Source organism: Natrix helvetica, assembly GCF_964273705.1.
Source record: "Natrix helvetica genome assembly, chromosome: 1".
Classification (NCBI taxonomy): domain Eukaryota; kingdom Metazoa; phylum Chordata; class Lepidosauria; order Squamata; family Natricidae; genus Natrix; species Natrix helvetica.
The window spans coordinates 91122115-91149237 of NC_138548.1; the positions used below are offsets into that span (position 1 = coordinate 91122115).

Below are 27123 nucleotides of genomic sequence, written 5' to 3' on the forward strand. Positions count from 1 at the left end.
CCGGGTTATTAACTTAGCAACTGCAACTTAGCAATTCTTAAATAACTTTTCTGAGGTTTCCTTTAAAAAAGGGATCTGCCAGTGAGGTTTTCTTATCCCCTCTCATCTTACAATATTGGCTCTGCAAGTATGTAAGTATATAATCTGAAGAAGGAGACTGCAATGTGAAATGCTCCTGTTCACAGTTTCAGGTAGCTATAGTCTCCATTCTCCTCTAGCATAATCTGGTCCTCCTGTATTCTATTGCCTCCCAAACAACAAATCAGTCCACTAAGCATTTTCAGTCTTGAGTTCCACTTCTGGAGATCCCCCCCCCTTCCTACAAATTTTTGTAGTGCTAAAGCTTTTGAGGATCCCTGCCTTTGCCCACCAAAATAGATCTTAGCTGATGCCTCCCTCTTGTGCGTGAAGAATGCTGTTCTGTTCACAAAAACAACTCAATCAGAGAGAAATAGAGGATATGATTGAAGGAGCCAGGTTTTAATCTCATGTCACACCAGGTCCAAAGCATCTAGGGCAGTGTTTCTCAACCTTGGCATCTTTAAGATATGTGAATTCCCAAAATTCCCCTGACAGGTTGAAAAACACTGGAATCTACTGCATAACATCACTCCAGGTGCCCGCAGCTGCTGTTTCACTTTATCATGCAAAAGTGCCCTGTTCCCTGGCTCCATCTTCACAGCTACCAGTCTATCTGATCCCAAGTGGTTGCACCTACACATATGTCCAACGGCCGGGTTCATCCCACAGGCTAAATAAACTCAGAACATATCACCTATTGGCTCTGGGCATTAAGTGAACCTGGGACTCTGTTCTAATGCACACACACTGTTCTAACTGTTCCATGCAACCTTAAACTGAATCTCTGTGATCCACTCCAGGACCAACAGAGAAACGAAAGCTCTCAACACTCCTAATCATACACCTGGGAGGCAGATCCAAACTTACTTTGCAGTGGGTCTGCAAAATCGAGGCCTTTTTCCCCCCCATGGGCCAACAATCCCAGTCTCCCTACTTGACCTGGAACCTGGCATCCGATATCCCACCTACGATTTTAAGAATCGGATCCTAAACTCATTGGAAAGCCCCCGGAGTTCTCATTCTGATCAAGCCCCGGCTTGGGAGAGCGGCGACGGGGTTTGAGATTTCCATCGCCAGCCTTCCTCGGTCCGCAGCGTCCAGCTCCTCCCAGTACCGAGAAGCAGCCCAACAGGCACTCCCAATTGTCCCGGGTCTCACCAGGCCCGCCAGAACGAGGCGAGGAGGCCGCGGACACGCAGCAGTGTCCATCATCCTCCCGGTCTCCGCTGTTCCTGCCCGAGTATTGCCGGTGACGCTGGGCAGCCCCTGGTAGAGGAGGCGGCAACAAAGGCTCTTTTTCCAGGCTGCTTCCCTGCTCCATGAATCACAACGTAGCCAGCGTACTACTAGGCAGAAACGGCGCCTGCAGCACCCCATCCAAGAAAAGCGGCCTGGCCGCCCAGCTTCCGCTTGCGATAAGTAGCGTAGGCACAGCTCCGCCCGCTACACGTGATCGGAGTGGAAGGGAATAGAGGTTGTAGCAGCGCCGCTTCTGCTTGTGCGAACTCAAGTTGCGGGGTGAGGCTGATGATCATATATCCTGATGCTATCCTGATATTTGCCTTATCAATCAATCAGAATAGAGCTTGAAGGGATCTTGAGGTCTTCTAGTCCACCCCCTTGCTAAAGCAAGAGACCCAGTACCATTTCAGACAAGTGACTGGCCGGTCTCTTCTTGAAAACCTCCAATGATGAACCGTCCACGATTTCTAAAGTCAAGCTGTCCCACTGATTAATTGTCCTCACTGTTAGGAAGTTTCTCCTTAAATACAGGTTGCTTCTCTCTTTGATTAGTTTCCAACGGTTGTTTCTTGTCATGCCCTCTGGTGCTTTGGAGAATACTTTGACCCTCCCTCTTCTTTGTGGAAGCCCTTCAAATATTGGAATACTGCTATCATGTCACCCCTAATTATTTTATCTAGACTAGCCAAACCCAAATCCTGCAGCCTGTTGTTGATATGTTTTAGTCTCCAGGACGTTGATCATCTTAGTTGCTCTTCTATGAACTTTTCCCAAAGTCTCAACAGAGAGCTTGGGAAAAATTCCATGGATGAGAATCCTCGAGGGGAAAACAACTCAAGAAGCTTGGGAAATTTTGAAAAATGAGATTAGAAAAGCCCAGTCTAACACAATACCAATGAAGAAGAAAAACAACAGCTCCCAAAAGAAACCAGCATGGCTACATAAACAACTATCTGACAAACTGAAAGACAAAAAAAGTAAGTATAAAAAGTGGAAGGAGGGGGACATAACTAAGGCAGAATATCAGCAAATAGCCCGAGCCTGTAAAGATGAAGTGAGGAAAGCTAAGGCTCACAATGAAGAAAGGCTTGCCACAAAAGTAAAAATTAACAAAAAAAGCTTCTTCCAACATGTTAAAAACAAGAAAAAAGTTAAGGAAACAATTGGTCCATTGCTAGGAGAAAGTGGCAAGAAGGTGACAAGCAACAGGGAGAAAGCAGAACTATTTAACTCATGTTTTGCATCTGTCTTTACACAAAGGGATAAAACAGTCCAACCTATCAAAAGCAGCACCACAAAATTAGGAACACAAATTGAAATAGGGAAGAAAATGGTAAGTGAGCACCTGTCTACCCTAGATGAGTTCAAATCACCAGGACCGGATGGATTACACCCCAGAGTTCTGAAGGAACTAGCAGACGAGATCTCAGAACCACTGAATTATATCTTTCAGAGATCCTGGAACACCGGGGAACTACCAGAGGACTGGAAAAGAGCTGATGTGGTTCCCATCTTCAAAAAAGGGAAAAAATTAGATCCAGGAAACTACAGACCTATCAGCCTAACCTCAATACCAGGAAAGATTCTGGAAAAAATAATCAAGCAACGAATTTGCGAACACCTAGAAGCAAACAAAGTAATAGCCAAAAGCCAACATGGATTTGTCAAAAACAGATCATGCCAGACTAATCTTATTGCATTCTTTGATAATGTGACAAAATTAGTGGACCAGAGGAATGCCGTTGATATAGTTTACTTGGACTTCAGTAAGGCTTTTGATAAGGTAGACCATAACCTACTACTAGATAAAGTAGAAGAATGTGGGTTAGACAGCATCACCACCAGATGGATTGGTAACTGGCTGACCAACCGCACTCAACGTGTAGTTCTCAATGGAACTGCATCTACATGGAGGGAAGTATGCAGCGGAGTACCCCAAGGCTCTGTTTTAGGCCCAGTACTCTTCAACATCTTCATCAATGATTTGGATGAGGGAATAAATGGGGAACTCATCAAATTTGCAGATGATACCAAGCTGGCAGGAATAGCCAACACTCCAGAAGATAGGCTTAAGATACAGAAGGATCTTGACAAACTTGAACATTGGGCACTATCTAATAAAATGAAATTCAATGGTGAAAAGAGTAAGGTTCTACATTTAGGCAACAAAAACGGAATGCACAGGTACAGTATAGGTGATACCTTACTCAGTAGTAGTAACTGTGAAAGGGATCTTGGAGTCCTAGTGGACAACCATTTAAATATGAGCCAGCAGTGTGCAGCAGCTGCCAAAAAAGCCAACACAGTTCTAGGCTGCATCAACAGAGGGATAGAATCAAGATCACGTGAAGTGTTAATACCACTTTATAATGCCTTGGTAAGGCCACACTTGGAATACTGCATTCAGTTCTGGTCGCCACGATGTAAAAAAGATATGGAGACTCTAGAAAGAGTGCAGAGAAGAGCAACAAAGATGATTAGGGACTGGAGACTAAAACATATGAAGAACGGTTGCAGGAACTGGGTATGTTTAGCTTAAGAGAAAGAAGAACTAGGGGAGACATGATAGCATTATTCCAATATCTCAGAGGTTGCCACAAAGAAGAGGGAGTCAAACTATTCTCCAAAGCACCTGAGGGTAGAACAAGAAGCAATGGGTGGAAACTAATCAAGGAGAGAAGCAACTTAGAACTGAGGAGAAATTTCCTGACAGTGAGAACAATTAATCAGTGGAACAGCTTGCCTCCAGAAGTTGTGAATGCCCCAACACTGGAAGTCTTTAAGAAGATGTTGGATAGCTATTTGTCTGAAAGGGTATAGGGTTTCCTGCCTAGGCAGGGGGTTGGACTAGAAGACCTCCAAGGTCCCTTCCAACTCTACTATTGTATTATTGTATTATTGTATTATCTTTTTTGTAGCGTGGTGACCAAAATTGGTTGCAGATAATCATTGGTGACGTGCTTCATCAGTTCACTGGAAAATATCTCTGTGCCTCTATGGAAAGTTATCACCCAGCCAGGCCTCTTCCAGAAAAATAAAATATCCTAGGAAATATTGAAAAGGCAGAATATTTCTCTGGATGTGAAAAGGAAGAAACATGTTTTAAAAGACAGAATAGCTGTCTCCTAATAGCTGCAGCCTCCTGCCCATCCCCCTTTGTCAATGAGCCATTAAAGCCTGAGCTAGTTCACTTTACATAATAAAGAGTTCTCCCCCCCAACTCCAGAGTGATGGGATTAAGGCATGATAGTATTGGCCTTTTACCCAACTCACCACATGGCATCTGAGAACTCAACCAAACCTGGATTCAAAACGCAGCCTAGATAGTTGCCCCTGCATGGCTCCATGGGAGTCTGACAACCAATCAGAATACAAGCTCAAGATCAAAGGCTAGAGAGGGCATAAAACCAGGGACTCAGCATCTCAGTTCTCCCTTCTCTTCTTCTCCACCAACATTGAAGCATGTGATCACCTTTTTTGTTCAGGACTCAAGCCATGTGGTCCTGTCCACCATTAAAACCATCTTTCCAAGCAGCCTCCATGTCTCCAGTGTCTTTTTCCCCACTTGGAGCCGAACGCAGAAAGACATTTCTTTCAACACCTCTCTTCCCCTTCCCCAGCCTCAAAAAGTGTTGGAGGCCAACACTTTAAAGCAGTAGAATTACCAAACAAACAATAACAGAGAACATAGAATAACAGAGTTGGAAGGGACCTTGGAGGTCTTCTAGTTCAAACCCTGCTTGAACAGGAGACCTTATACCATTTCAGACACATGGCTGTCCAGTCTCTTCTTAAAAGCCTCCAGGGATGGAGCACCCCCAACTACTAAAGGCCAGCCATTCCACTGGTTAATTGTTCTCACTGTTGGGAAATTTCTTCTTTCTTTTAAGTTGCTTCTCTCCTTGTTGTTCCATTCATTGTTTCTTGTCTTGCCTTCTGGTGCTTTGGAACCCCCTCTTCTTTGTGGCAGCCCCTCAGATATTGAAGCACCGCTATCATGTCTCCTCTAGTCCTTCTTTTCATTACACTAAACATACCAAATTCCTGCAACCGTTCTTCATATGTTTTAGTCTACAGTCCCCTAATCATTTTTGTCACCCTTCTCTGCACTCTTTCCAGAATCTCAACATATTTTTTATATTGTGACTAAAACTGGATGCAATATTCTAAATGTGGTTTTACGGGTCCCTACGGGGAGAGGGGGTGGTCTATAAATTAAATAAACTATAAACTAAAACTATTTACTAAAGCCTTATAAAGCAGTACTAATACCATTTTAATATCATCATCATCATCATCATCATCATCATCATCATCATCATCATCATCATCACTGTAGCTTGATTTGGACATAGCAGTAAGCCAAAATGTAGTTTAACTTGGATTTATTGTATGAATCCAAACAACATGATTTATGGGGTCATATGTAAAGGGCCTAACAGGATTATAAATATGGGGTATTCAACAAAACAGTTAATTAACCAACTAATATCCAGCCGCAATAAACTATAGAGATAGAGAAACCCTTTGCTTACAAAACCCTATTGCCTTCTGCAAAGGTCAAATAGAGTTATATGTACACAGAATCATTGGCATCCCCAAAATTGGCATTAGGAGATCCAGTATTCAAAACTAGAGAACAATTTCAACTTAATCAGAATAGTTCTGCTGGATCAGGTCTATTTTACTCAGCCCAACATTTTATTTCTCACAATGGTCAGCCAGATGTCTGAAAGGTGGCTGTAAGGAGAAGATTCCAAGTTTTTATCAGTCCATGGCCTCCAACTCAAGCATAACCAAATCTCTTGGTTAATTACTATGCAAAGTCCTGTCTTCTGGAGTCCACCAACTCAGCCAGCCCTCTTTCAGAGGCAGATCAGATTAATGGCTGCTTCCACTTCTTGCAGTAATGAGTTTAATTGGGTGCTTATGCACTATATGAAAAAGTGCTTGTTTTTGTCCATTCTAAATCTCCTTTCAGATGTTTTCATTGACCACTTGTTCTAGTTCTTATTTTGTGAGAGGGACAAGAAGATCTCCCCATTGACTTTAATCCATACTATTCAACACTTTATAGAACTTCATCATTTGTTCCTTATTTCTCTTTTTTTCCAAATTACAATACCCCAAGCATTTTGGTCTTTGAGAGGAGTTCTTGTTGCTCTCTGAGCTTGATTATTTCTTGCACACATTTCACTACCTAAGATAGGTAATATCATCAGTGCTAGTACTCTCTATTTATATTCTAGTGGCTTGACCTGTCCATTCTCTCTTTAAGAGAGATTTGTGCCCTCTGAAAATTTTGGCTGCACCACCTACCAGGATGTTGCATCTCTGGTAAGGTCACCAAAAGACATTCAAACTGTTATCAGTCTCAAACAATTATGCCACAATTTATGAAGAGATTCAACTTTATGTTTAGCACTTTCAATCTTGAGTTTTTTCTTCAAACTTTCTTGTTTTCCTAAGCTAAGCTCATATTTTATAATAAACAATTGCTGGGTATTTTCTCAAGGGTCATCTCTGTACTGCTTTAAAACGTTAAACAGTTAAACAGTTTCAAAGTGGAAAGAGTGGCGCCGCTGCCAGGGACTCCTTTCTGGTATTCTGCCGTATCCTGGCTGCTCCCATGCCCCCCCCCCGGGCCTTGCCGGCGCCAGCAGAGGACGCCAAATGGTTTACGATCTTAGAGAATTTTGGAGAACATTATCCTAATCAGTGGAGAACTTTGGAGCGCCGAGTGGGGGGCCAAGGTGGAGCGTGCCCACCTGGGCGTTTTGGATGGAAACCAGGAGTGAGGGCGAAGGTATAAACAACGGTTGGGGGTGGCCTGGAACACCGGAGGCCACTGGAGGCCCTGTTTCAAGGCCATGGATAGGCCTGAACAGTTACCTAGGCCAAGAACAACTGGGCCAAGAACGCCCCCCCATCTGGAACCACCTTGGATTGTCTCCCACCTTTCTGTCATCTCTGCCATCTCTCACCACTTGAGGATATTCGATCATTTCCCGCCCCCCCCCCCCTCATCCAAGTACTAATCTGGACATTGAAGCCTCCTACTTCCTATTGAGACTCTACCCCCGTTTACCAACTTTTATTACCAGCACCCTTACCCCACTGGGTTTTTAACAATCTACTCGAGGTTAGACCTGCTCCGCCTGCGGGAGGCCCCTCTCTCGCAGGCATGGCCCTTGGCTCTTTCAAGGGCCCGCCTTGATGACGGGTTCGTGGACCCCGAGAGGTGCAGGAACCGGAAGCTAAGGGGATTTTTAGTAAAATGTTTTTTATCTTTTTTAGGGGGTCCCAGGGTGGGGGGGAGGGTTAATCAGACCGGGAGGAGGGCCAGAGCCGGACAGACAGGTGAGTCCAGGAAGGACGGGGATGCGGTGGAGGGGGGGAATATAAAGGTCACTAAAGCAGAGGGTTGTCCTATTGCAACGGTCGCGGGGAGGAGGGGATGCGAGGACAGGATAAGATCCCAAGGTCGGTTGGGAGACCGTGGCTGTTGGTTACGCCCGGTCGCTTGTACCAACCCCTGCAGTCTAGGTGGACAGGTCCTACAGAGCCAGGGCCTGCGGCTGATGCTTTGCAACGCAAGGTCTGTCACCAACAAGGCCCCCCTCATTAATGAGTTGATCTCAGAGGGGGAGCTAGACCTTGCAGGGATAACGGAGACCTGGTTGGGCCACGAGGGTGGTTTACCCCTCGTGGAAATGTGCCCACCGGGTTTCCGTGCATTCCATCAGCCTCGGGCCCTGGGTAAGGGTGGAGGGGTGGCGGTGGTTATGCGGGAATGTTTAGAGCCGAGGGAGTTCACTGTCCCTCAGATACCCGGGTGTGAGTCCCTTGGTGTGAACTGGGGCCCAGGGAGGCAGTGGGGCTTGCTGATTGTATACTTGGCTCCTCGCTATGCATCAGCAGCCCTGCCCGAGCTCCTCGAGCTAATCTCAGCGACGGCAGTTGAGACTCCCAGACTTTTGGTCATGGGGGACTTCAACTTGCCGTCAATGGGAGCGGCTTCCGAGGTGGCTCGGGAGTTCATGGCTTCCATGACGGCCATGGACCTGACCCAATTAGTGCAGGGCCCCACTCACGAAGGGGGCCACACACTGGACCTCATTTTTGTATCTGAACAGTGGACGAGTGATCTGGGAATAGGGGATTTAGTCATCACGCCCCTGTCATGGTCAGACCACTCATCCCTCCGGCTGGACTTCCCTGGCGCTATCCCCCGCCGCGAGGAGGCGGAACCAGACTCTATAAACTAGTACCGCCCCAGGCACCTGATGGAATCTGATAGATTCCAGACGGAGCTTGGGCCAATTCCTGTAGCCTTGTCCCGCTCCCGCTCCGAGGACCTAGTGACTGCCTGGAATAGGGCGACGACTGGGGCCTTGGACCGGGTTGCGCCTTTGCGACCTCTCCTGCGGCATCGACCCACCCGGGCTCCTTGGTTTACTGAGGAGCTTAGGGTGATGAAGCGCCACAGGAGACGTCTAGAGAGCAGGTGGAGGTCCTCACGCTCCGAATCTGACCGAACACAGGTAAGAGCCTATTTGCGGACTTACCTGGTGGCAATAAGAGCGGCCAAACGTAGACATTGTGCTGCTCTTATTGCGTCCGCGGATAACCGCCCTGCCGCCCTGTTTAGGGTGACTCGCTCCCTTTTATCGCAGAGGGCGCGGGAGACACCCTTACAGGGTAGAGCAGAGGAGTTTGGGGAATATCTTCAGGACAAAATCGATCAGATCCGGAGCGGGTGGACCTCCGTCAGTGGACCAGACGAGCCGCCAACAGCGAGTCTTGAGAGACCATTCTGGGAGGAGTTTGACTCTGTTGCCCCCGAGGATTTAGACAGGTTGCGTGGACGGCTGCGACCCACCACTTGTTTAACGGACCCGTGCCCCTCCTGGCTGGTACTGGCAGCCTGGGAGGTGACACGAGGCTGGCTCCTGGGCCTGGTGAGCGCCTCACTGGGTGAGGGATACTTACCAACCGCCTTGAAAGAGGCGGTGGTGAGACCCTTGCTCAAGAGGCCTTCGCTCGACCCAATGGAGCTAGCTAACTATCGTCCAGTCTCCAACCTCCCCTTCTTGGCGAAGGTTGTCGAGAATGTGGTGGCGCAGCAGTTCCCGCGACACCTAGACGAATCCGACTATCTAGACCCACGCCAGTCCGGCTTCCGACCCGGGCACAGCACTGAGACAGCCTTGGTCGCGTTGGTTGATGATCTCTGGAGGGCCAGAGATAGGGGTTGCTCCTCTATCCTGGTCCTATTAGACCTCTCGGCGGCTTTTGATACCATCGACCATGGTATCCTATTGCGCCGGTTGGAGGGGATGGGAGTCGGAGGCACCGTTTTGCGGTGGTTCGGCTCCTACCTCTCCGACCGGAAGCAATGTGTGTTGACAGGGGGACAGAGGTCGTCCCTGAGGCCACTCACTTGTGGGGTGCCACAGGGGTCGGTCCTCTCGCCTCTCCTGTTCAACGCATATGTGAAGCCGCTGGGTGAGATCATCCGTGGTTTTGGGGTTGAGTACCATCTCTACACTGATGATACTCAGCTGTATATTTCAACCCCAAACCACCCCAACGAGGCTGTCGAAGTGATGTCCCGGTGTTTGGAAGCCGTCGGGGTCTGGATGGGGGACAACAGACTCAAACTCAACCCCTCCAAGACCGAGTGGCTGTGGTTACCGGCACCTCGGTTCAGCCAGCTGACTCCATCGCTGGCCATAGGGGGCGAACAATTGTCCCCTGTGGAGCGGGCGCGCAATTTGGGTGTCCTCCTTGATGCCCGGCTGTCAATGGAGGACCATGTGGTAGCCGTGGCAAGGGGGGCATTCCACCAGGTTCGCCTGGTGCGCCAATTGCGCCCCCTACTGGACCGGAGTGCCCTGCGCACGGTCACTCATGCGCTGGTGACGTCTCGCCTGGACTACTGCAATGCCCTCTACATGGGGCTTCCCTTGGGACGCATCCGGAGACTGCAGCTAGTTCAGAACGCAGCCGCGCGGGTTATTATGGGAAGTACACGTTACTCCCACGTAACACCTCTCCTGCGCGAGCTGCACTGGCTACCTGTGGCCTTTCGGGTGCGTTTCAAGGTATTGATCACCATCTTTAAAGCGCTCCATGGCAGAGGACCTAGTTATCTGCAGGATCGCATCCTTCCACATACGTCCCTGCGACCTATCCGCTCACACAGGGAGGGGCTCCTCCTGGTGCCGTCTGCTAGGCAATGCCAGCGGGCGACACCTAGGAGTAGATCCTTCTCTGTGATGGGCCCAACCCTCTGGAATGACCTCCCCCCAGACATTCGAACTACCACCGACCTCCGTTCCTTCCGGCAAAAGTTAAAGACTCACCTATTTCAATCAGCTGGCCTGGCACTTTCTTAGTTTCACCTCCCGGGGATTTATTCATTTTAATTGGGTTTGGGGTTTTAATAAGCTTTTAATGTACTATATTTATTATTCTATTACAGTCTTATAACCTCCTTCACCTACGTATTTAATTATTTAACTGTTTTGTCTATGTATTTTATAATGCATTTTAGTGACTGTATACCGCCCCGAGTCCTTTCCGGGAGAGGGGGCGGTCTATAAATGTGAATAATAATAATAAAATAATAGAGGAGTTCCTTAATATTAAATTAACAAGACACGATGTTATCAATGCAGCAAGAGGATGTAATTAATTAATCTAATGCAGATAATGTGTGATTATTCTTTCAATACATTTAATAATTGAAGCTGAGTAATCCTTTTGGCAAATATAAATTCTTATCTAGCTTTTGGAATGTAATTTAAGATCTGCTATTGTATGGGGTGATAAATAGTCTGAATCAGTTTAAAGTTTAGAATATAATGCCAATAGTGGTAAAAAGTAGTTAAAAAAGATGAGATACAAATAATAATTAAGATAAATAAAGAACTAAAAACTCAATACTATTTATTTATTTAAAGAATTTATTTAGTCGCTCACACAATTACTCCAAACAGTGTGCAACATTTAAAAGATACAATTAAAAATTCGCAGTTAACACCTACCTACCCACCCCACTTTATGGATTTTTTTTTTGCTGAAAATGAATAAAAGAACTGGTGATTTGTTAACAAGAGCTGAATATGGGGAGAAGAGAAGGGTGGAAATAGCATTAAGTATATTAATAATTGCTGCAAAGATTGAAAATAGCTTCTTTAAATATTTTGTCTTTCTTGCTTTTTTCTCACTTTCTTGTATTTTCAGCACTTTTTCTTTACGTTTCTTTTATATTGTTTATATCTATCTTTTTCACTTTACAAAAATGCGTTTTAATAAGAATTATACTTTTTTAAAAAGTGGTAAAAAGAGTTGAAGTTGGAAGGGTGAGAACACCTTTTGGAATTCTTCCTACGTGCTCTGTTTGTAAGTTTGTAAATTAAGAAGCATTATCAAATATTATAAATACAATATTTACCCCTAGAATTATCACTGCATGGAGACCACATTTAATATTTAATAGATACAACACCAGAATATTTAATATTTTGAGAAAGCTTTTTTTTTATGATGAAAATCTTGTTTTTGGCACTTTCAGATGAAGCTGTTCTTGGAAATTGACCTGCCACATCTCCAGGATTTTATTCTGTGAGACAAAGGTTGTTGTCTTCCACTTGTAACCTTTCACTTTTTCCTTCTTTTTCTTTCAGCAAAGAATCTGCTAAGGGAAAAAAATAGCTGCATGTGTGCTTTTTTTTATCAGTAGCACTTGGAGCTGTCCATTTGGAAGTGCAGCCTTTGCAATCAGCTAGAACTTCCAGAGCATATTTAGCATTAGAACTAAAAAGTGGTACATAAAACCCCAATTTAAACTTCATCACCATTAAAGACCAGGATTCTTTTTCAGTATATCACCATACCAGGATTAGGCAGTTCTTATACTGCACAAGGAACAGGGATTCTAAGTCAATTTAATGAGCACAATATATCCAGCCATCTCTTCCCCCAGCGCAAACTAGATATGTAATATGTAACTCTATTGCATAGTGAGTTATGGGTAATTTGGAGAAAATGATATTTGTGACTTAGTACAGTTCTGAATATTTCCTAGTCACATAGGACAATTTTCAATATTTCTCTTTTAAATCTGGTTTGCACAGTGAATTTTATTAGAGATGCACAGGATTGCATAGACTAAGTGGTTCATTTTTCCCTTAGCATTCCTTGTCACAGCATGGATAAATATGCATATTGTTACAATGTGGATAAACATCAGATTTGGATTAAGGAAGAACAATCAATATAATAAGTGATTGTTTTTGTAGCAGACATATTCATTATGTTTAAATCCTTCTTTAGCCTTTACTCTTCAGATATTTTAGATTGCAACTGCCAAAAATTCCAAGCAATCCCATCACACCAAAATGAAGATGTAAGACCAAGGTTATCAAAATATGTTTAATTGTTTAAGATGAGTATGAGTCCATCACTATTCAGTAAGAAACAGTAGGATTTCTCCTTCTGCTTGGGCAGTTTATAATAGCAAGTGTTGTAAGGGTTGTAAAAGATCAGTACATGATAGTAAAGATTATGTGAATCTTTCAGAGAAGTCTGCCGGATTAGTCTTTCACTGCAAAACCAGCAAAGAATGTTAAAGGCTAAGACATTTATGTGTGTCTTGATTTGGCCATCCTTATACATTTGTTAGCTTAAGAAAAATCCTTTGGTAAACAGTTGGGTGCTGCTTTATCTGAGAGAACTGAGAGGCTGGTAGGTATCATCTTGACAGATAAGAAGGATAAAGAGTTCTCTAGTACAAAGTAATAGCAAGCAACAAATCTAACATGCAGAAATCAATGTTCTCTCTTTATCTTGAAGTCACAAAGTGAAGAAACAATCATGGCTGTATTAAAGAGAATAATTGTTCAAGTACACACAAACATGGGCATAGGCTGTAACCACATGGCACCTTAAACTACAGACTAACTACATTTTAGCCTTGTATTATATAGACCCACTCAATGTGATCAGTTTATGATTTGACCTATTACACAACTGAGAAAAACTGAGCTGAGTAAACCATGACTCAACATGACTAATCATATTATGCAAACATTACAGATTCAGGCTAGTTCCCCCTGGAAGACTCCTAAGAGCTGCCAGCCCCCCCCCCCAAAAAAAAATTGTGCAGCTCTTCAGTTTTTTATTCCTTAACATAGGAAAAACTAGGGAAAATACAAAATGGGCTCATCATTGTGCCTTCTATCATGGATAGATGAGACAAAATTATTACATAATACAAGACTAAATCTGGAAGCATCAGTGAAGATTCTCCAGTCCGTTTAGGAACCGCACTGTCATGAGAAGCAAAGTGATCTTTGTTACTTTTCTTTTTTTCCCAAATGCTCTACTGACAAATCCCACTTCAAACATTGCTTTTGTAGTAGGGACTCCAATGTTCTTTAAAAAGAAACAAACAAAAGAACTGGCTGATGGATGAGGTTTTAAATGCTCAGTATTCAAAAGAAGCAAGATGAAAAGTAATCAAGTGAATATGCAGAAATGTGCTACTAAACCCTTTTCTTTGAAAATAATTAGAATCACGGTAAGAGGTGAATATACTTATCTCTGTCCACATAACTATTGAGTGATTTAGCCTATTGATTTAGGTAAACCTCACGTTTTATTATTTCTATCCAAAATTCCTGAAGGTCTTTTGCAACATGTCATATGCCCATAAGCTTGCATCATAAAAATCAGCAGACCTGAGAACAGTTTAAATTATCTTGTGCTTAGGCTGCAATCTTCTATTTACCTACTAAGAATAAGAACAATGAACATAGTGGGTCTTTCTACCGTGCTTCCCCAAAAATAATATCTAGCTTGATTTTTACACATACGCCCAATGTAAGTCCTACCCCCCAAAATAAGCCCTAGTTAAGACCCCGCCCGTTCCGTGGTACATGGGGTGGAGCAAGGTACATGAGTAAAAATTTAGCTAGGGCGGAGGTAGGGGCTGGAGCTGCCCTACGATTTACCTTCGGACAGTTGCAGCCAGGCTTTGCACACCCTGTCGCTTGCCTTGCTGGCCCACTTGTGCAGCCACTACTTGTAATCACTTGCACACATCATCCCCAGCCTCATTTTGCCATCAGAGGTCCTTCATAAAAGGCCTCTGCAGCCGATAACAGAGCTCCGGATTCCTGTAGGACTCTGATGGCAAAATGGAGGCCGGGGACGACACATCTGTCAATCTGGACCTCGTTTCTCAACTGCAGAGGCCTTTCCTGAAGGCCACCTCTGCAATGTGCGTCAATGGAAGACATCCCGCCAAAATAAGACCTGGTGCCCTTTTTTGGTGGCAAAAAAATATTAAGACTAGGTCTTATTTTGGGGAAAACATAGTTATATAGACATACAGAGAATTGGGTTTACCAGCTACTTTTGGGCAATTATTATATAGCAATTTATTGAAATAGAACAGAAACAAAGTATCAATTGCAGCTAATATTTTTAGATTTTTCCGAATAGTTTATTTCTTAATTTGTACATTTGTGATATTGTTCATGTTTTGGAAATTTGAAGCATTGCACAACATTTATGACATAGTGCTATAATTTTTGGTCAATGGACAGATTTGGAATTTTGAGCATTCTCAAAATTGCTGCTGTGATTACTGAATCTAACCAGTTAGCTGAGAAGACAAATTGTAGATGATATGTTCAATCATATTTAGGCTAATTCGTACATGTCAAAGCTTTGATAAATAGCATGAAAATGTATGCCACAGGAGATTACCATGAGTAAAATTAACTTCTATGAGCATACGATCACACTATTGTAGAATTAATTCATTACGTAAATTCATTCATGTAACAAAGAGGTTGAGACTCTCAAAAGAGTGCTGAGGTCTCAAAAGAGTGCTGAGAAGAACAACAAAGATGATTAGGGAACTGGAGGCTAAAACATATAAAGAACAGTTGCTGAATTGGGTATGTCTACTTTTATGAAACAAAGGACTAGAGGAGATATGATAGAAATGTTCCAATATCTAAGGGATTGCCATAAAGAAGAGGGAGTCAACTTATTCTCCAAAGCACCTGAAGGCAGGACATGAAGCAATGGATGTAAACTAATCAAGGAGAGAAGTAACCTAGAAGTATGGAGAAATTTCCTGGCAGAACAATTAATCAGTGGAACAGCTCACATCCAAAATTTTGAATGCTCCAACACTGGAAGTTTTTAAGAAGAGATTGGATAACCATTTAACTGAAATGGTATAGGGTATAGGGCACTGATGGCTAACCTTTTTCTAAAGGTGTGCCAAAATTGTGCACGTGCATGCTATCACAAGTGGACGCATGCCCACCCACCTGCGCTTGTGTGCATGATTCCCACAACTGCGCGTGCGCACACGACCCCCTGTGCATGTGCACATCCTCCCCGTGCAGGGGGGGAGGAGTTTTCGCTCTCCCCAGGCTCCAGAGGCCTGGGGTGGGTGAAAATGGCCTCTTCTGGTCCTCCGGAAGGCCGAAAATCAGCTGGCCAGTGCACACATGTGCACCAGAGCTGAGGGCTGCCATGCCGGCAAATCTGGCTCCGCTTGCCACCTGTGGAATGTGTGCCATAGGTTCGCCATCATAGGTGTCCCTTTTTGGGAGAGGGGCGGTCTAAAAATCTAAGAAATAAATAAATAAATAAATAGGTATAGGGTTTCCTGCCTAAGCAGGGGTTTGGACTAGAAGACCTTCAAGGTTGCTTCCAACTCTTGTTATTCTATTCTATTCTATTCTATTCTATTCTATTCTATTCTATACTATTCTATACTATACTATTCATTATTTTGCAAGTGACGTCAAATCAACAAAGCTCATAAGAGGAAGAACCCCCCCCAAAAAAAAATCTTTATGAAGTCGTATCTTTTTAGAACAACTCAAAGTTATGAAAGTCTATGACCAACACATAACAGAAAACACAAGATAATTTCTGTATGATAAAGACATGAATAAAAAAATCAAACCTCTTATAAACATCCCACTGTTTTCGAACAATCCATTGGAACCAGTTTTTTAAAAAATCTGTTTAGTTTTATAATTTTATTATGGGTTTTTTTGTACTTTTGATCTGCTTATCAGACCAGCCACTTTACCTGCACTTTAAAATATGAAAGAAAATTTAAAATTCTATGTGTTTTGTTTGTATTTTACATGTTTGTTTTAATATTAGTATCTATTATTATATGTTTTTTTAATTTTAATTTAATTTAATTTAATTTAATGCTTCTAGACCGCCCCCTCTCCCGAAAGGGACTCGGGGCGGTGTACAGTTCATACAAAATATATCAGATACAATAAAATTAAGTATGTACAGTTGACAGTTGACATGGAGGAGGTTAGCATGACATTAAAAGAACTGTACAAAGCAGATTAAAATAAGTTCAAACCCCTAAAAACAAATACAGTGAATTAAAAAACCCCTAAAATAACCAGATATAGTGCGTTTGCCAGGAGGGACAGTTGAATTATGCCAGGCCTGCTAATCGGAACAGGTGGGTCTTCAGTTTTTGCCGGAAGGAGCGGAGGTCAGAAGTAGTTCTAATGTCGGGGGGGAGGTCATTCCAGAGGGTTGGGCCCATCACAGAGAAGGCCCTACTCCTCGGTGTCGCCCGCCGGCATTGTCCAGTGGATGGCACCAGGAGAAGTCCCTCCCTATGTGAGCGTATTGGCCGCAGGGATGTATGTGGGAGGATGCGATCCCGCAAGTAACTAGGTCTATGCTGTCTCAGGGATGAGTGGAATGACCTATCATATAGTATACATGTTTTAAATAATAATTTGATATTACTTGCTTTGTAACATATTAGTGTCAGCGGCATAAGGCATGACCACAATATCCCCCGATGTTGATTTTCATGGCTAAATCAGACAGTGGAAGTTAACACCAAGAGACAGAACAGAAAGTGTGTATTAGCTGATCAGATGCTCTCCTGGTGGATAGAGAAATCTAAAGTAAACTACTGTAAGCCACCAGATGGTTTACTAAATAGAGCAACATCTAGCAAAAACCAATCAGAGATTAAACATGTTCTTATTACTGACATTGTATATTATTATTTTGAATCCTGCTGAATCAGTTACTGTGCTTTCTGAATGTGATTGCTGCTGCAAACTGACCAGCCAGGTCAGCTTCAGCACTTATTGCAGCCTGATTCAGTACAGCTGATTGGTGGATGGATGGGACTGCCAGAATACTCTCAATCAGCTGTTCTAGGCTGCAGGGATTGCCACAGACTATCGCTGCTTCTAGGCCTTGCATTTTTGGCCTCTGGTGAGGGTGGGTGGGGCTACATTCAGTGTATAAGACGTACCCAAATTTTCATCCTCTTTTTTGGGGGGAAAAGTTGCGTTTTATACTCGGAAAAATACGGAATGCAATTTAGGCGTCAATCCAATGCATGTTTTTCAACTAGAATGTCTTAGTGGGACCTACTTTTGAGTACATAAACCAACTAGATTTTCAGCAGTACCATGTGTGACAACTCCTGTGTGTTGTCTCCATAATTATTTGTGTTTACCTATTCAAACATTGGTTTATGCTCATTAATCTAGGAACATATCCTAATGAAAGTTGTGGGACAGCTAACAATATTATCTAACCAACTGGCTTACAAGGCCGTTCATGTATTGAATTTATCTTCCCATGTGGATTTTCTCCTTTCTTTGGTACTTCCGAGATTTGCTCTTAACTATCAGGCAACTTGAGAAATACATAAAGAAGACAGCAAAGGAAGCTCCTCACTTTGTAAGTGCAAGAATCCTGATGTGACACACAGTATAAACAATATGAAGTACAGTTAAACTTTGTTGGGTTATGGATTTTAGAAAATGTGTGTCATGAAAACAGTTTATCTTCAGATTTTAATGAATATAGTTTCTAAAAATCACAGTCTGAGACAAATACATTAAGGTTATTCAAAAATGTTCTGGATTAACAGCTTTGATTTTAAAATTGTGACAATTGCATTATTTGCATTGATCATTTTAAAAATACAAACAGTATTAATATTTAAATAATATTCATTCTTTGATCATATTATTCAATTTTACAGATGATTCTGTAAAAATCATCCATCCCAAGCAGCAAGACAGAGAGCGCAAATTCAATCTTTGATCTGAAGTTTCAAGTCCTTCGCTTGCTTAGCTTCTAGTTTAGAAACCTGTAAATTAGAAAGCACAGAATTATCTTTTGTCTAAAATGTTATATTACATGCACCTTTTTTAATCAGAAGCCCACCACTACAGTTATGTTTTCTAAGCAAAAGAGGATTGTGTGATGAACTAATTTCAACAAGTGCTAAACCTTCTCTATTCCAAACTGCACCTTTCCTAATATTCTTTGACAAGCAGCAGAACCTGTTGGGAAAGCTTAAACATACATTTGTTTACTACATATAACTAGGTTGTAACAAAAATGAGAAGGAAACTTTTCACAATTGGTGTTAATCTAAAGGCAGGGTAAAACTGAGCTTCCAAGAAAAAAACCATAAGCATCATTAAATAATTATCACAACTTATTAAAATAATTAACAAGAGGATTCAAACTTATTATCAGGCCATTGGGTGATACAGAATGTAGAAACCCAGTGTTTTTATAGTTCATCCCTCCTCTCCCTTGTTAGAAATACAAGTAGTCCTTGATTAACAGTGGCAATTGGGACTTCCATTGCTAAGCAATGCAGTTGTAAAGCATGAGGTCACATGACCATGCCACTTAGCAACAGACGTTTCAGCACTTCTGGTTACCATCATAAAGGGAATCATGAGTTGTTAAGTGCACAATAACATGGTCACCATTTCTGACCTCATGTTGGCGTGTCCATTGATTTTTTTGTTTGTTGGAAGCTTGACAAAGAAGGTTGCAAATGGTAATCCTGTGATGGCCGGATGCTGCAAAATTGTAATGGTCTAAGCACCCAGACCATAATCATGAGATTGTGGGATGATGCAACCTATACAAGTAGAATGTAAGCTTTACAATATAAGTGCTACCATTTGGTCTGCACTGTCATAAATTTAAAAGATCACTGAACCAACCTTATCAGTTGTTAATCAGCATTTGTAATCAACTCACACCATTATTTTCCTATGATAATGTCTCACATGATTTGGACATGTTGAAAGAAGCCTACATGCAACAGAGTCTAATTAAAAATAAACAAACATTTACAGTCATAACACTGAACCATAACCACACCTCCTGATCCACCTGTGACTTTACAACAGGTGCAGCAGACTGAAAAAATACTAATCTGCTACTTCCTTATAAGCGTAGGGACTCCTACGTATTACCACAGTACTAAAATGTAGGTAGTCCTCGACATATGACCACAATGGAGCCAAGAATTTATGTTGCTAAGTGAGACATTTGCTAAGTGAGTTTTGCTCCATTTTATGGCTTTTCTTGCCATTGTTGTTAAGTGAATCACGGCAGCTATTAAGTTAATAACACGGCTGTCACGTGAAACTGGTTCCCCCATTGACTCTGCTTCTCAGAGGGTTGCAAGAGGGGATCGCGGGACATTGCCAACGTCATAACTATGAGTCAGTTGCCAAGCGGCCAAATTTTGATCACATGACTGCGATGGTTGTTAAGTGTGAAAAATGGTCATCAGTCAATTTTTTTCAGTGCCGTTGTAAGTTTGAACAGTCACTAAATGAACTGTTGTAAGTCAAGGACTACCTATAATAGCCTCACCTACTCATATGACAGAATAATAAGATACCATTTCCGGAGCACAAGGATAATCGATTCAGGTCCAATACAGGAACAACTATTGTCACTCCTACAACAACGTTTCTTTCTCTCCACCAGTTTTTACATATTTGGATGGACAGAAAACGTATTAGCCTATATACAGTATATCTTCCAAAACATTCATTCAGGTGTTCTTTATTCAGAGTTCCTGCCATGTGGGAACTCCAGATAATCCATGTCTCTACCCTTGCAGCCATTACTCAAATTATGTCTGCTTCCTACTGCAAATGACAAGTTCAGCATGATTACTCTGGGTACAAAGAGGAAAATCTTTGCATGTGCAGCTAGAAGCACAGACTTTTATGTTCAGCGCCTTTTGTTTAGTCTAGAAGCAGTTGAGTAAGCAATTCTATATATCTCGTAAGTTAGTGTGTCCAATTGTTCCTTTCCCCAAAAGAGCAGTGGAGAAGGTGGGGACAAATGAGTGGCCACTTATTATAGGAACAAATAGATCTAAAACTACGAATACTGTAAGTCCTAGCTTGGAAGTTGTTGCTCACAGCCTTAGTAATGCTAGAAGTAAAATGAGATGCTCTTCCATGACTACATTAGTCGTGATTAGGTTGACATTAAAAGCCGTAAAATAAAGAAAACAGTCAACAGTAGAAGATTAAGAAGAATAAGGTCTTTGCCAAGTACAGGAAAATAAGCATCTGAATTTCAGTACATGCAGATCAGAATTACTAGTTTAGTTCCTCCTTCTCAAAGAAGAAAAATATCACCTGCCATCTTTTGTCATCCACTCTGCTGAAAATAACAGCTTAGCAGGAGTGTTTTTTTATATAACCGAGCCTCCACATCCAATTATTAATAACACTACACAGTATTAATATCTGGCAAAGGCTAATAACATAGCAAAAAACTGGTAATCAGATACTTAAACCTAGATTAATCTTGTCTATGTAAACAGCCCCAACCTGTTAGATGTCAAGGTCCCCTTTGAACGTAATGGAGGAACATCATCATCATCATATCCATGATGGCAAACCTATGGCATGCATGTCCAAAGTGGCACGTGAAGCCATGTCACCCGGTACAAGTGGCCTTGCCTGTCTGTCTTCTGGGTTTCTGGTGCGAATGTGCGCTCGACAATCAGCTGTCCTGTGTGCATGCGGCAATGCTGAAAACAGGTGTGTACATGCACGCCGGCTAGCTGATTGTCGGGTGCGCATGCGTGCCAGAACCCAGACGTTCGGCTTTTCCAGAGCACGATCCCTTCGCTTGCCTGGCAGTGCCGAAAACAGGCCTATATATGCATGCCAGCCAGCTGATCGTCAGGCGCACACTAGAACCCAGATATTCAGCTTTTGGTTCGCCATCACTGCTATATATTATGAACACAGAAAGATTTTTTTTAAAATAATGCTGTCCATCAGCAAACCAATTTTTTTTTTTTTTTACCTTCACCATGAATCAATACCATAGAGAAAAATGCTGGGGAAATTTTGGAAGATCTTTTCTACAGGCATTAAAATGACAGGGACCACATAGCATACTTTAATCTTGATTTCCCAAGAAGTCGGATACAATTGCAGTACTATCTGGCATTTCAGAGATGGGAATTAACATTTACTGCGTAGATAAACACATTATTGATACTAACCGTGGTGCAACATTTTGGCAGGAAATACGTAGAGGGGCTAAATATTCTGCTGTCCAGCAAAAGAATATTAACATTATGTCATTGCTGCGAATGAAAATCATAAACAAGCCACAATGACTGGGGATGCTTGATTTTCCCACATCTGATGCTTCCGATGTTAAAAAAATATCATTGCCATGGTTGCCATCATAGTTCAAAGCTAAGTGGTAATGCAAACAGGACTTCGGCGCTACCATTTCATTAGAGCAAATAAATCACTTCAAATTTCCCCAGGCATTTGAAAAATAAAAATAAAATTTTATTTTATTTTTCATGTATTTTATCTTAGCTGAGGTGATTTATCATTTATTCGAATGTGAAAAAAATACCATGAAAAGTATAGAAGCAATAGCCTATGCACAAATGACCACTGTGAGAGGATCCTAAGCTTCATTAGGCACCACTTATATCTGTGAAAATATTTACAGACCCCTCACATCCCGGACGTAAACTGTTTCAACTTCTTCCCTCAAGACGACGCATACCAAAACAACCAAACAGAAAAACAGTTTTTCAGCCCATGCTATCACTCTGCTAAACAATTAGTTCCCACAACACTGTCTATGCCATAGGATGTCAAACCACCTAGTAGGGTCGTATTACCTATTATCCTTCTTATCTTTTCATCTTTCCTATTACCTATTTCCTTAGCTTTTTATGACTATAATTTTGTTGTTTGTACCTTATGATTTATGTTGATGGCCTTTATTTAGTATCCTATTATGGTTTATGCTCTGTTTATATTTAGTAGCCTATGACTGTTACGGAGTTTGTATCTTATTATTTATGATTATTGTATTTTATGATTAGGATAACGATTCCTCACTTGTTGCTTATACCGTGTTTCCCTGAAAATATGACATGTCCTGAAAATAAGGGCATGCCACATTTTTTTGGTGGACAAAAATGTAAGCCCTCCCCTGAAAAATAAGCCACCTGGACAACCACCACTCCTTCGGCCAGGCAGAGCACCGCTCACCGACCTCGCGCCAAGCCACGGGAACAAGGTGGGAGGAAAAAGCTCGTGTTGCTTGGTGCCTTCGGGATACCGCTAGGTCAGTAAATATGGCTCTGCATGGCTGGAGAGGGGGATTGCGCAATCAGCTTTTCCGCTCCCTGATCGCGCATCTCCCAGGCTCACAATGCCCTGGCCCAGCTCTCCCTGCAGAGCCAGGGCATCACCGCTGCCCCCCGCCGCATGACTTTTTCTGCGGCTTCCAAAACACGGAGGTAGGATGCCGAGTCTTCCGGCAGTTGCCGCTCTGGGAGTATGCGCTATGGTTGTGGGCTGGCAGCCGGCAGAGTGTACTCACAGAGCGTACTCACAGAGCGGCAACTGCCTGAAGACTCGGCATCCTACCTCCATGCTTTGGAAGCCGCAGAAAAAGCCATGCGGCGGTGGCAGCAGGCAGCGGCAGCAGCAGAGATAACCTGGCTCTACAGGGAGAGCTGGGCCAGGGCATTGTGAGCCTGGAGGCGCGTGAGCAGGGAGCGGAAAAGCCGCTCGTGCAACCCCCTTCTCCAACCATGCAGAGCCCCATTCACTGACCTAGGGGCATTCCGAAGGCGCCAAGCCGCGGGAGCCGCAGGGCGGCAAACAGGCGCTCACGCGGCTTGGTGATACCCCTAGGTTAGTGAATGGCGCTGTGCCCGCTGTAAAGGGGGGTTGCCGGATGGCTGCTCATGAGCGTGGTCACCTCATGGCTGCTGTGTAGTGCTGTTGCGACAGTGCAACACAGCTGTTCAACCCTGAGGCTGTGCCTGGCTCTTCGGGAGCCCGCTCGCAAGAGAGCAACCGCCTGGCAACCCCAAAACAGTAAGCCCTACCCTGATAATAAGGCCCAAGCCATATTTGTGGGTCAAAAGAAAATAAGACCCTGTTTTATTTTCAGGGAAACACGGTATGTACATTGAGAACTTATGCCCCGGAGACAAATTCCTTGTGTGTCCAATCACACTTGGCCAATAAAGAATTCTAAATATAACTTCATAGCCTAAATAGCATTAATGCTACTGCATGGGAAGCTAGATTCAAATCTCTGCCAACTATGATGTTTCAAAATACCCACAGATCACAAACCCAGCCTCAACTAGAAGGATGGCTTTAAATTCAGCAGTCAGCTAGAACGTTAAATCCTGTGTCTGCATACATGTCTAAACATGGACGGCACATGACATTAAAATAGATTACTGCTTACCTGTTCATCTATACACCTGAACTGCCAGGACCAAGCAGAATTGTAAAGGAAAGGCCTCAGATCAAAGCGATTATCATCAGGACTGTAGTTGGCAGCATGATAGGAGGGAGTAAGGGTAGTCATTTTATGTCGGTTGATTGAATACATTTGAAAGAAATGCTTAACTTTTGATGCCACCTGGTGAACAAAATGCAGTATTTCAGGGACTCAAAAAGACCAAAAAATCCAAACCCACCCCCATAGAAACATTATATAGAACTAGCCTATAACTAAGATTCAAAGGTTGCAATCCTACATTTAAGCATGGCCAATCTTACTGATTCCTTTCAGCATTATCAACAGGAAGGCTCAAATCAAAATGGGGTGTCACCAGAGTTAGGTGAGATGTGTTGAGCAGTTTCCCCAAGACACATACTGAACCCTGGAATTTTCCTGAATAAACTGTAGCATTTACTGATTAAGAATAATCTATAACTGAAGACATCATAACCGGGAAATGATTCAGACATTATCATTATCATCAAATCATGGTTGCCAAATTGAAATTTATATTTTGACCCTCCCAGTGTATAAGCACGCTAAGGCTTAGTGCTGCTTGTGTAGATGTAGGTCATGGACATTTATTGTTTACCTCTCTTGGAGAACATATCTCTTTCCACATTGTGACCAATTTACAGAACATGGTATAAGGCCCGGCTTTAGCTATCTTCCTTAGTTTGCCGTAGACTGAGAGTTCAGCATACGTCATACCCATGTCTACCTAACATTCATACGCAGCACAAAAAGAAAAGAAAAAGAGAAACAAGATGAATATAAGAATCAAACATCCTTCAAGAACCAACCATGATTGAATTGGAACTATAGTTAATCTAGATTTCTCTGAACTTGGGGGAAAATAATATTTAACTTGATGAAAATACAATACCATAGTTATATCACTTCATTATATTAAAACCCACAATTCCTACTGTCATTAATTATAATTCAGAAGCAGTTTTGGAGTGATCTGGGTGTATGTGTGCAGATTTCTAACTACTATCAGTAAAATTCCTTATTTTTTTGTGAAAGGGGGTGTTACTAAAAAGTATCTTGCTAATTAGGAATAGTGAAGCTCTGGTAGATCTTTGGCAAGTTCTTCAATATATGTTCATTGTAACTTATATAGATAGTCCTCGACTTACAACAGTTAACTTAGTGACCGCTCAAAGTTACAATGGCACTGAAAAAAGTGGCTATTGACTTTCACATGATCATTGAGCATCCTCATGGTCATATGATCAAAATTCAGATGTTTGGAAACTGACTTGTATTTATGATGGTTGCAGTATCCCAGGGCCATGTGATCCCTTTTACAATGTTCAATCAGATTCACTTAACAACTGGCAAGATAGATTTTGGAGCAAAACTCACTTAACAAATGTCTCACTTAGCAACAAAAATGTTGGGTTCAACTGAATCATAAGTAGAGGGCTACCTGTACTATTACAGAAGACATGTGAGCCTGCAGCAGAAATATCTTAACAGGAAAAATACACAATTGGATAATGTATGCTGAGTTTCATACGATGCCTAAATCACAAAAGTCAGATTTTCTTGAATTTTGATGAAGATTAAGAGATTGCATGAACAAGTTGCTACAAATCAAAAGTATGGGCTTACAAGATGGTAGTAGTCACTGTGCTTTTACCTCATCCATTTGAGTAACATTTCCTTTCTGCAGTGGCTCCAACTCCGCTGTTGGGGGTGCTGATATAATACTGTGTACAAGGAAAAGGAAATGAATCAAATTGATCTATAGAAATACATTACTATTGCCATGAACATGTTCCATCCGAACCAAAGCAATCATTAAGCAGGGCCACATCTTTTGTCTGCCTCATGCTATGTTTCTATTCAAGTACAAGCACAACATTGCCTGACTACTTACAGATGAATGCACAAATTTGGGCAAACTGTATGTTTCACTGAATCCCTACCCTGTTTCCCTGAAAATAAGACCTCCCCAGATAACAAGCCCAATCAGGCTTTTGAGTGCATGTGCTAAAATAGGCCCTCACCCGAAAATATGTCCTTCCCTAAAATATTCCAACACAGCAGCAGCCATGAGGTGACCACGCTCGCCGCCTACTGCACCTCAACAATAAGACCTCCCCAAAAATAAGGCCAAGTGCTTATTTCAGGGGTCCAAAGAAAATAAGATCCTGTCTAATTTTCGGGGAAACACAGTAAGTGGAAACGGATCTTTAGCTATATAAAAGTTTGAGGACTTATGAATGCCATTCCTTATCTTTCTTACTTGAAAATACTTCATAGTAGATTGGAAGGTAAATATCTGAACTGTTGTTTTACTGAAATATCCAACTTACTTTCAGATTCATTTTTTTTCTCTGATGGTTGTGGAACATTGCCGCAAACCTGTCAGTTATGCCAAGAAAATTCACAAATCCCTGCAAAGACTAACAAAGGTTTAGCTAATATTCAGCATTTCTCCATTGAACATGACTCTTCATACAATGATTTTAATGGGAGACTTTTCCCTGATTTCATCACGAGATCTTAGGGTATGCAAAAGAAAACACTGATAAGCCTGAACTATTTTGAGGAAAATACTACAAAAAATACTACAAATTTCATGAACTGAAAGTATTCAGACATAATTATAAAACATATTTTTAGAGGGGGACGGGGAGAATGAAACATTTGAAGAAAAGATCACCTTTTCACCAAAGATGAAGCCTGAGGATGGTTCTATGGCAGTGACGACGAACCTATGGCACGCGTGCCACAGGTGGCACACGGAGCCATTTGTCAGGGCACACGAGGTGCTGCGCTGGCCAGCTGAGTTCACCCTTTTTAAAGCCATTTTTCACCCTTTCCAGGCTCAAGAGGCTTTATAGGAGCCTGGGGAGGGCAAAAAGAGCCCCCCCCTGGAGACTTCAGGGACCGTCCGGAGGCTTCCCTGAAGCCTTCGGAACGCTTAAAACGACCCTCCGAGCAAACCGACCCTCCGAGAGGGTCGTTTTGAGCACTCCAAAGGCGTCAGGGAAGCTTCCGGACGGTCCCTGAAGCCTTCGGAGGGCTCAAAACGACCCTCCGAGCAAACCGGAAGTCACTTCCGGTTTGCTCGGAGGGCCGTTTTAAGCATTCCAAAGGCTTCAGGGT

General features: G+C 42.6%; 2 protein-coding genes across 3 annotated transcripts in view; both read right to left on the reverse strand.

Annotated features, from left to right (window-relative positions):
- TPCN2 (two pore segment channel 2) overlaps positions 1–1476 on the reverse strand; it is a 49217-nt gene extending 47741 nt beyond the window's left edge. The window contains exon 1 of the mRNA XM_081934264.1: positions 1240–1476. Within this exon, the coding sequence (XP_081790390.1) occupies positions 1240–1402 (163 nt within the window). The 5' untranslated portion in view covers positions 1403–1476. The remainder of the gene's footprint in view (positions 1–1239) is intronic.
- Positions 1477–18205: 16729 nt separating this feature from the next.
- The window catches only part of NADSYN1 (NAD synthetase 1), a 38354-nt gene continuing 29436 nt past the window's right edge, over positions 18206–27123 (reverse strand). For both annotated transcript variants that reach the window (XM_081939720.1, XM_081939721.1), the window contains exons 18-21: positions 25649–25718; positions 24593–24721; positions 23962–24138; positions 18206–18523 (exon numbers count right to left, since the gene is read on the reverse strand). In XM_081939720.1, coding sequence (XP_081795846.1) covers positions 18467–18523; positions 23962–24138; positions 24593–24721; positions 25649–25718 — 433 coding nt within the window. In that variant the 3' untranslated portion in view covers positions 18206–18466. The remainder of the gene's footprint in view (positions 18524–23961; positions 24139–24592; positions 24722–25648; positions 25719–27123) is intronic.